This window comes from Panicum virgatum, chromosome 2N (assembly GCF_016808335.1).
Source record: "Panicum virgatum strain AP13 chromosome 2N, P.virgatum_v5, whole genome shotgun sequence".
In the NCBI taxonomy this organism is placed as follows: domain Eukaryota; kingdom Viridiplantae; phylum Streptophyta; class Magnoliopsida; order Poales; family Poaceae; genus Panicum; species Panicum virgatum.
This window is the reverse complement of record NC_053146.1, coordinates 19,479,819-19,489,272: the sequence shown is the minus strand read 5'-3', so window position 1 is coordinate 19,489,272 and position 9,454 is coordinate 19,479,819. Positions and strand designations below refer to the sequence as shown.

Here is a 9,454-nt window from a genome sequence, read left to right as displayed (position 1 = left end):
ATGATTGATTCTCATTGATGTGACTGATTACATATGTATACAAGCCGAAAGGGCATGGCGTGATGACCCTTTCGTGAAAGATAACCGTCTAATGACTAATCTAATTAATTATTATAGAAATTGATTACTAATTCTAATTTCTTCATAACAGAGATCATCACCACTTCACCAGGACATTTAATTTCTCTGGACGATTACCCTTGCACGGCCGGCCATGGCTGCGAGATCAAGGAGGGCTGCAAGAACAACCAATGGTATATTACTATTAACGAGCGCCAGAGTTACCGGTCATTGATTGAAGAAATGAAGAGCGATGAGCACGTGCGTGTGTTTCGGTGTGCCCATATATACCTTGTGCAGTACGTGAGGGTGTCGCCGACGACGGCGCTGCCGGCGGGCGGCAGGACGGCGCAGAGCACCGGCAGCAGCGCGATGGCGGACGCATTGGAGCTGTACCGGCGGACGAGCCCCGCCATGCAGCGGCACACGGACCGCCAGTTGTCCGCGGAGTCTGCCGCCACGGCGTAGAGCTCCGCCACGCCCTCGCAGCACGCCGCGCCGGGGGCCGGCACGGACGGCGAGGGCGCCGCCTCGCCGCGCCGGACGAAGGCCCTGCAGCCCGCCAGCAGCGACGTCACCGTGCCGCAGTCCAGCGACGCCTTCGGCGGCGACGAGTCGGACCGCCCCGCCGACGCGGCAGTCGCGGTGCAGTGTGGGGGAGAACACAGGGTGGCGATCACGGCCACGGCCATGGCGCCGGCGGCTACTACAAGAGACCACCCCGCGGCCGCCATGGGCCGCGGGAGGGGGACTTGGGGAGGGGTAGGTGGGAGTGGAGGTTTCGGCTGAGCTCCCGTTGCTTTCGACGCTTTTCATGTGCGCGTTGCATGCCGTGGTGCTGTGTGCCTGTGTGAGGGTGTGGTGTGAGATCCTGCCGTGCCCATGCATGCGGGCACGATGAGCCAACGGCTTCACGGAGTGGGACGAATGCTGACGATGCCTGGCTACCATCGTCGATGATCGTCACGATTGGCGAAGCGATCGGGATCGAATTAGCTACATTTAGCCAAGTTTAATTTTGACAGCACTTGATGGTTTTTTTTTCAGGTGTAAGTCGATTTTATGCCCACTAGATAGATGTCGAAGTATATTGGAGCATTGTTTGATTAGATATTATCCAGTGGCGGCAAGAATTGTGCCCTGTTCAATGTTCATTGCTTTGCATATTCTTTTGGGATTTTGATGTTTACACGACAAAATTGATCAACTTGACTTCATGAAATATACTATATAGAGCTGATTCAACTCGATTAACTGTTAATTTCTATTAGTTATCTAAAGATTGGTTAGCTAATCATTAGTTGGATGCGTTTGGATCCATGCTACCCCAATATTTTTTGGAAGAAGAGAGAGGAGCGGATTAGAGGTAAAAATGACTTTACACACAATTAGCTAGGATTAACTGGGTTCAATCAGTTAATGAAATATTATTATATTATAAATTAGGAGGGATAATTAACTATTTTTGGATCCCTGAGAGCATCTCCAAAAATAACCCTTAAATCAGATTTTTCTACTTCTTGAGTAAGGACTCCCACTATTTTTACAGAGTTAATTTTTAAATCTCAACTCAGCCAATCTCACCCTCTTCTTTTAATCTAAAGAGTGACTTATTTGCCCGTGGATAGGAAGCTCCTATGGAGTTTGGATAGGGTGGAGATAGAGAGCTCCCTATGAAGTATGGACAGGGTCGAGGAAGAGATGTAGAGACCTCCTCAAAATAAAGATTTTAGTAGAGAATTTGCTTAAGTGTGAGTGCAGTTTTTTTTTATTCCACTCTTCAAATTTAAGATGAGAGCTTATTTAGAGGATCTACTGGAGTTGCTCTAATAGCTAATCTTAACTAGATAATCATTAGCTAGAGGGTCCAAACAAGGCCAAAATTTGGTGGAACTGAAACTGCCAAACTACATCAAATTTAAAGATTTGAGGGGTCAAGATATGTCGCATTAACCACTCGACAAAAGAGCACAACGACTTCCGGTCAATTTCGTCATGCTCCGTTAACCACCTCCAATATACCTTGTCACACAATTAAAAAAATGATATTGCACCGTCAATGTTGTGATTGGATAATTCTTAGGTTGTCGCAAAAATGGTTTTGCAATGTTCCGGAAGTGAACAGACACCATATTTATTTGCATAAACCCATTCTCGCGTCAGCTGCATTTGTGCCCAAACACCAAACTTTCGTCGATGCATTTACACCAAGTAACTGTATACTAACCTCCAATTCATGAATCATTTTACAAATGACTGATGGCGCGGCCACCGACATATAAATCTGCAATGCAAATAGATCGAGCAGAAAGAGGATGTACAATAGCTGCAACAAACTGCTAAAATATATTCACGACAACCAACATGGCAACCATCTGTGCATCACCTATAACTTGAAACTACATGACCGATAATCACAACTCTGTTTGCAAATGAAGTAGCAATGGAGAGCACGACAGCTGAGAGATGTCGAAAAGCTTTGGCAAGATTTTTGTCTTGTGATACCTAGACCTCTTCCCTGTCAAGGTTGCTCTTGACAATGTTGAACTTGCACAGCGGGCACGTCGCTTTTATGTGAAGCCACTTATCTATGCAGCTGCAGTGAAAATGGTGGTTGCAAGGGAGCTCACGCAGTTCGGCACCATCTTCATATGGGCACAAGCAGATACAGCATTCCTGCATTTAAAATGGGACAATCAGATAGTCTGATTTGAATAGCATTTTCTGACTAGTAAAAGTGAACATCTCAACTTAAAAAAAAAATAGAGAAAAGTCCGTTTAACCCCCCTGAACTTATGTGCGAGTTTGAAAACCCCCCCTCAACTCTAAAACCAGATATTATACACCCCCATCTCTCAAAACCAGGTAAACTACCCCCCTCGACCAATCCAAAGCGGTTTGTTAAGCAGTTTTGCTGATGTGGCAGATGTGGGTCCATATGTCACTTTTTTTTGCCACATCACCTCCCCTTCTCTCTCTCTCTCCGCTGAGCCCGTGCGTCAGCGCCCTTCTCCCTCCTTCAGACCGAGCATGAGCTGGGCACGCAGTCGTCCTGCGCCGTGGCCCGGCGGACGGCGGCCTCATCCACGACACTCTGCCTCCGCAGCTCGCTCCCTGCCGCTCCCCACCAAGCTCTCCGCCCCCGCGCTCCTCACCTTCATCCCATCCTCCGCCCCCTTAGATGGCGGCACGCCGCCGCGGCATCCTCCTCCCCCTTCGGGGAGCACGAGCGCGAGGTGGGCGCCGAGGACGACATGGTGGGCGCCGCCGCAGCGTCCTCCTCTTCCACCTCCGGGGAGCACAAGCGCAAGGCAACGGCGCGCGGCAACGGCGGCACGGCGCGGCGGCCAGCGGGGGAAGCAGCCGGGGAGGCGAGCGGGGCCGGAACGGTGCGCGCACGAGGAAGAGGGGGAGGCGGTGAGCCTCACCGGCGGCTCGGATGGAGGGGAATGGCGGCGAGGAGGCATCACGGTGAGCAGAGGCGCGCGGCAACGGCGGCACGGCGCGGCGGCCAGCGGGGGAAGCGGCTGGGGAGGCGAGCGGAGGCCGGAACGGCGCGCGCACGAGGAAGAGGGGGAGGCGGCGAGCCTCACCGGCAGCTTGGATGGAGGGGAACGGCGGCGAGGAGGCGTCACGGCGAGCAGAGGCGGCGGCGGGAGGAGGAGCTCGCCGGGTAGCCTGCGGGAGAGGGGAAAACTAGGGGTAACGGCCGGAATCGGTCGCGGGGAGGGCGAGGATGCTGCTGTAGCGAGGAATTGCGGCGGCGCTCACCATGGGTGACGAATCGAAGATGGCCGGATTTGGGGATGAGGCTGCCGGACATGCAGAGCGGCGCGCAGTACACGTGGACGGCGACCGGGTCAAAAACCACTCTAAGCTGCTCTAATCTGGTTTGGGGGGGTTTTGTGCCCGGTTTGAATAGATGAGGTACGGAACATTTCTGGTTTTGGAGTTGAGGGGGGTTTTTCAAACTCGCACGTAAGTTTAGGGGGGTCAAACGGACTTTTCTCAAAAAAAATACTCCAGTTGAACACAAATGCCCAATGTTACTATACTGTAAATTACTCTTTATTATAAAGTCAATAAATCTGGACCCAAACATAATGACAATTTCAAGGAGGACAACAAAGGTTTGAACTAGCCCAAATTATTCACAGCTAAATGGTTTGAACTAGCCCAAATTATTCACAACTAAACGAGCTCCATTTGAACTGGCACCAACATATAAAGTGAATGGCATACTGCAAGAGTGAGTAATACCTACTGACCAGGTGTGCTGCTCAACCAACAGCTTAGCTCACACATGGGCAAATGGGAAAATTGATTTGCAGGCACTGAGAATGCTACTGAGCCTATAGCTAATCAAGTTCATCTGCCTGTCACATGTCCACACATAAGACACCACACTTGATTGCTTACAACAAAACATGGGGTTTGCCTGTTGCCTCCAATTTTGTTATATTTTTTTTCGAAAAAACATACAGCAACTAGTTGAGCTCATGAGCCAGCTAGATAAGCTAGCACCAGAAAATGTTATTTTTTATTTCCAGATCCATATCCATCATATAGAGTACCATCACAGCAGAATTCAATTGAGATTCCCTAGAATAGAAAATGGCAAGTTGCAAATATACATGCCAAAACAAAGCTGTCTGGTTTTGGATCTACTGTCACTTTTCTTCCTTTGTACATACATACTACTGAAATGATGGAGCATTACATTATATTCCATCCTAAACTAATTCACCGCTGTCAGAAATTCCAAAATCTCCATATCATGAAAGTTTATATCAAGGTAAAACAATTTTAGAAGAAAAAAAAAGATCGTTGAGCAATAACCCATATTCTTCTTAAATAGGTTAACCACACAACTGAAATCCGATATAGGCTACTTCTACATAATACAAATTTTGTACAAATTCAAAGTAAGTTAGATTATTTAAATGTAAATATCAAATCATTTGGAATGAACGTACCAACCTTGCTTTACAACTTGCAACTTGGATTCGAATTGCAGATTTGAAACTTCTCTTTACATAGAAAAATTCTCAAATTATTTTAGCTGAACTCTAAATCGTTAAATGCCAAAAGTTATAGAAACAATTGTAGCTTCAAATTTTTGAAAAATAAAATAAAATTTGGAGTCAGTCATTTCTGAAAATTAGGAACGCTGCGCATCCATAAGGCTCCCAAGTTTCGATAGTACAACAAACCCAAAGAAAAATGTTGCATTTCAAACCCTTCCACAATCCTATGTATGAAATTGTCCACATCAAATATTTCAATACGGAGCTTATAGGTACATTGACAACTAGGATCATAGGAGCTGAGAATGTAGTAGGACTGCCTATAGCTATAACAAGGTCTCATGTACCATATAGGCCTAGGAATAAAGGCACATCTCACGACTTAGAAAGATAAGAATTGAGAAAAGCAACAGAGAAAATGAACAAATTGACATTCTACACTAAACCTAAACATACTAATGCTTAACCATGTGAACACAAATGGAACTATGCATAAATACCATGACAAACGGAAGGGGACCAACTTCCAAAATATAACAACTCCGATGTGGAAGCCAAAACCTTTACAGATTTAGGTAATATTCAAGTGCAATTGCAAATTTGCTGAAAAGCAAACTCCGGTGTAGGAAACAAATAACCTTAATATGGATAAATAGATTTAGACCTCGAGCAAAAAAGAAACTTTGACATGGTGTGAGCAGTTCGCTGAAATATCCTAAAATCTACAATCAGTTAAACACGAAATGGCAATTTGTAACCCATTGAAGCCAATCATAGATACCTAAGAAAGCGGAATGATAATACTGGTGTCAACAAAACTTCTCAAAATAATGATGAAAAACTTACTGCATCCTCAGCTGAAAGAATGTGTTCGACAGGAGGATTGGTGCCACACTCAGTCATCACTCCACCCACAGGTGCTGCAATGCCGGCAACTAGCTTGTCTTGATCACCCATTGTCCTGAATTTAAATTTAGAAAGGTTGTTTATGTCTTCCTCGGATGCTCCCTCCTGCTAAAGTTAAAAATTTGTCTCAGTACAAAGAATAGCAACAGTCCATTACGTTTCATCTGGATTTGTGTAAAGACTCAAGAAGCAGAGAGAAGAGAGCTATTTCCTTTCTGCCAAAGACTATCTTAATCATGGACAATTCAATAATATTAATCATGGACAATTCAATAATAGTGAGTATAAGTAGTTGGGGTAGTGTCAAAGGGATAATGCTACAGTGAAAAGGTTCAAAAATCATGGCTATTGCATATGAGCATATATAACATATAAACAATCATGGGCAATGCTTCACTTAAAATTACAGATACCAGTACAGGGCATGCTAATCTCTTTGTGATATGGGGACATCAATGTCTTAAATAAGGACAACAGCAGCAGTATTAATATCATCTATAAGGTATTAGCCAAATCATTTGACCGAGAAGTTGGAGAAACCATCTTTAGAAGAACATGGTGGTCACAGGAACTGGCATACCTGATCAGTTACAGCATATAAGATTGCAATAATGCATGGAAGACAGCAACAAACAGCAATTCCAATCACACAAGCCAAGGCAACACAGAAGACCACAAAGAAAACGTCAAATGCCAGAAAAACAATTGATAACCTGTAAAAAGAAGAGAAAGAAGATCAGCCATCATAAAGAACAAATTCGATGAAGAAGATCACTCATATTTTTTTTCTTATTCACATATTAAGGTTAAACACAGACATACCAGTAAAGCTGAGGAGCGTCATGCGATAAAGCTTGACCACCTGCAGACACCCAATAGAACCCAATGATCCACCATATGAAGGAAAACATCGTGTTTGCGGACTCCAAGTGCTTCACAATACTGAACAAGGTGATGAATAAAATAATTAGGATGTCAAGAGCAAGTGACTTAAGCATTGAAGTACTGAACTACTGTGATAAGTAAATTGAGGGGAAACATGTGAAGAAAGCAATACAAAACCACCAAAAGGCCAATAACAGACAATTCCATAAAAATCAAAGGGAAATTTTTATTGGGGCTATTTCTCTGTTAAATATTGGTTCATATTAAAAAGTCTCCAGCAACAAAACAAGCCAGCTCACTGGCTGAAACTCTTGAATTGATTTGTATATTGGATGATAGTTTCTATCAACATCACTTGTTTCTGAATGGATTGCAATCAAGTAGCATATTAGCATGCAAGGGAACCTTGAAGAATCAAAAGTAAATATATCTAAAGCACATTTGTGGCCATTACAGAGAACTTATACAATAGAAGCATTTTGGCAATTATGAAGTTGGCAGCCAATACCGTTATAAAGTTGTTGACACTGGTCATTTAAACATGGGTTTCCCCATTGGGAACTAATAAAGAGCAAACCAAATCCTATAAGATTCATAGAGAAATCTCCCAGACCTGAAGCCGATTTCCTAGTTTGACTGCAACTTGCAAAGTCAGAGCGTACTATCATCAATAACTCCCAAATATTTCATTAAGAAGGCAACCTCAACCAAAATAACGACGACTAGCCTCCAATCATGCCCCTAGTTTGTGGCACAGAACATCACAGGTTCTCCAATTGGTATAGACTGTCTTTGAAAACCAAAGAAAGGGGAAAAATGACGAGTCCCCATAAAGGGGATCATAACTATCATCTAGTTCACAATTCAAACGAGAAGGGCTTGCCTGACCAATAATAAACAGTTCTAGTTTCCGCTAACTTGCAAGTTACTACAAATCTAATCTACAATCAACAGCATGAGCACAGAAATGGTAAACACAGCTGACCAAACCATCATCAGCACAAGTCGGTCCGAGCAGAGCAGAGGGTCACCTGAGCTTGAAATCCCCATCAGCCGCGCCCTCCCGGTCCGCCCCCCTGCGCCGGCGCCTGTACTCGACGGTGACGCAGAGGACGTGGAGGAGGCACTGGAGCACGTAGCCCGCGAGCCAGACGCGGAGCGGTACGGCGGGCCGCTCGGCCAGCGAGGCGGCAAGGACGGCCGCGGCGACGGCGACGAAGGCGAGGTTCCAGAGCACGTCGAGCACGACGACGGGCTTGGAGTAGGCCCAGTCGGTCTGGCGCTCCTCGAGGTGCTCGGCGGCCGTCTCCCGCACGGCCACGGAGGGCTCCCGCATCAGGCGCCGGCTCCCCGTGCGGCGGATGAACCGCGCCGCGCCGCGGAGGCCCGTGAGCCGCCCGAGCGGGCCGCCGGAGGACGACGGGGAGGCCGGCGAGGGAAGGAGCGGCGAGGACGGCGACGACGGGTCCCCGCCGGTGGAGCGGCGCGAGGAGGGCGACGCCATGGCGGGAGCCGATCGGCCAAACCCTAGCTCAGGTGTTTTTTCTTCTTCCTCCTCCCCTTTTTGTTCTCTTCTTCCTGACGTTGCTCCTCGTTGGAGTATTTGGCGTTGTTGGCGGAAATTTGGTGTGGTTTTGTGGTGGCGAGTTGGCTTTGCGGGCGTTTTGCTTTGCTCGTGAATTGGGCAGACGGTTGGGGAGGGGAGGGGAGGTTTCGGCGACCGGCGGGCGGGTGGCCCGTGGAGGTTTCTAGCGCCGCTTTTTTTTTTTCCTTCTTCTATGGTGATCTTTCGTTGAGGCCCTCGTGTCTACGTTGATTAAAGGGAGTTGTCCTTATGAAAATCTCGTATCCCTGCCTTAATAATAACCGTCGCCTTGGCAGTTGACCATGGGCGTGAACACGTGGTCAAATGATACACAGATTATCACCACCAGCTGGGAGGATCAGACAGAGCCAACTACTAACAATTCAGAGGATAATTGGAGCTGGATAGAAATAGAATAGCAACACCACAGCCTATTAGCTGGCTAGGCCTAGGAGCTCACAAGTCATAGCTTGCATCATCCGTGCCCCTAATGTGTTGCACTTAACTTTCTCAAAAAAAAAAATGGAGTGGCTATCTTAAACAAATAGTGCTTGGATGAGGATACACACTTGACATTTTGGATAAAATGCAATCAAATTTTCAAGGACAATTGTCAATATATTTTTAAAAATATTGAGATGAAAAATCAAATATACACATTTGGTTTTAAAGTATTTTCATAATATTGTTAATTTATCAGATTTTAAAGTAGGTTTATAATAGAGGAAATGATCGAAGATTGTTAAAAGTTTTGAACAGCCAAGTTTCTTTTTCCTGAAGCTAGATGGCAACATGCCAACGTTGCTTGGCAAAAGGCATAGTAACCTGGAATGTTAACCAACTTCCTCTCTTGCTGCTAGCATCGTGAATCACTTTGAAAACCTCTATGCCACCGAAAATTATGCGGCTCAAGCTTGGGTGTCTCATATTGGTGTCCTCTTCCGTGTCTCCGCACACGTGTCAATCACCTATTCGTTCCCTTCTAGAGATG

At 46.0% G+C, this 9,454-nt stretch overlaps 2 protein-coding genes across 3 annotated transcripts; both read right to left on the bottom strand.

The window, feature by feature from the left end:
• Positions 1–281: 281 nt before the first annotated feature.
• LOC120658925 (putative non-specific lipid-transfer protein 14) lies at positions 282–821 on the bottom strand. Its single transcript, XM_039937042.1, has one exon. It carries the CDS (start codon positions 792–794, stop codon positions 282–284), a length of 513 nt encoding a protein of 170 aa, XP_039792976.1. The 5' UTR covers positions 795–821.
• A 1,372-nt stretch (positions 822–2,193) lies between these two features.
• Positions 2,194–8,545, bottom strand: LOC120659955 (E3 ubiquitin-protein ligase At1g12760-like). Of its 2 annotated transcripts, none has more exons than XM_039938252.1 (5): positions 7,910–8,545; positions 6,816–6,935; positions 6,574–6,706; positions 5,934–6,098; positions 2,194–2,736 (listed from the first exon to the last, which is right to left on the bottom strand). In XM_039938252.1, exons 1-5 carry the CDS (start codon positions 8,380–8,382, stop codon positions 2,566–2,568), a joined length of 1,062 nt encoding a protein of 353 aa, XP_039794186.1. In that variant the 5' UTR covers positions 8,383–8,545; the 3' UTR covers positions 2,194–2,565. The 2 variants fall into 2 exon arrangements, with proteins under 2 accessions (XP_039794186.1, XP_039794185.1); XM_039938251.1 differs by having other exon boundaries at positions 5,934–6,101; positions 7,910–8,541.
• Between the last annotated feature and the right edge of the window lie 909 nt (positions 8,546–9,454).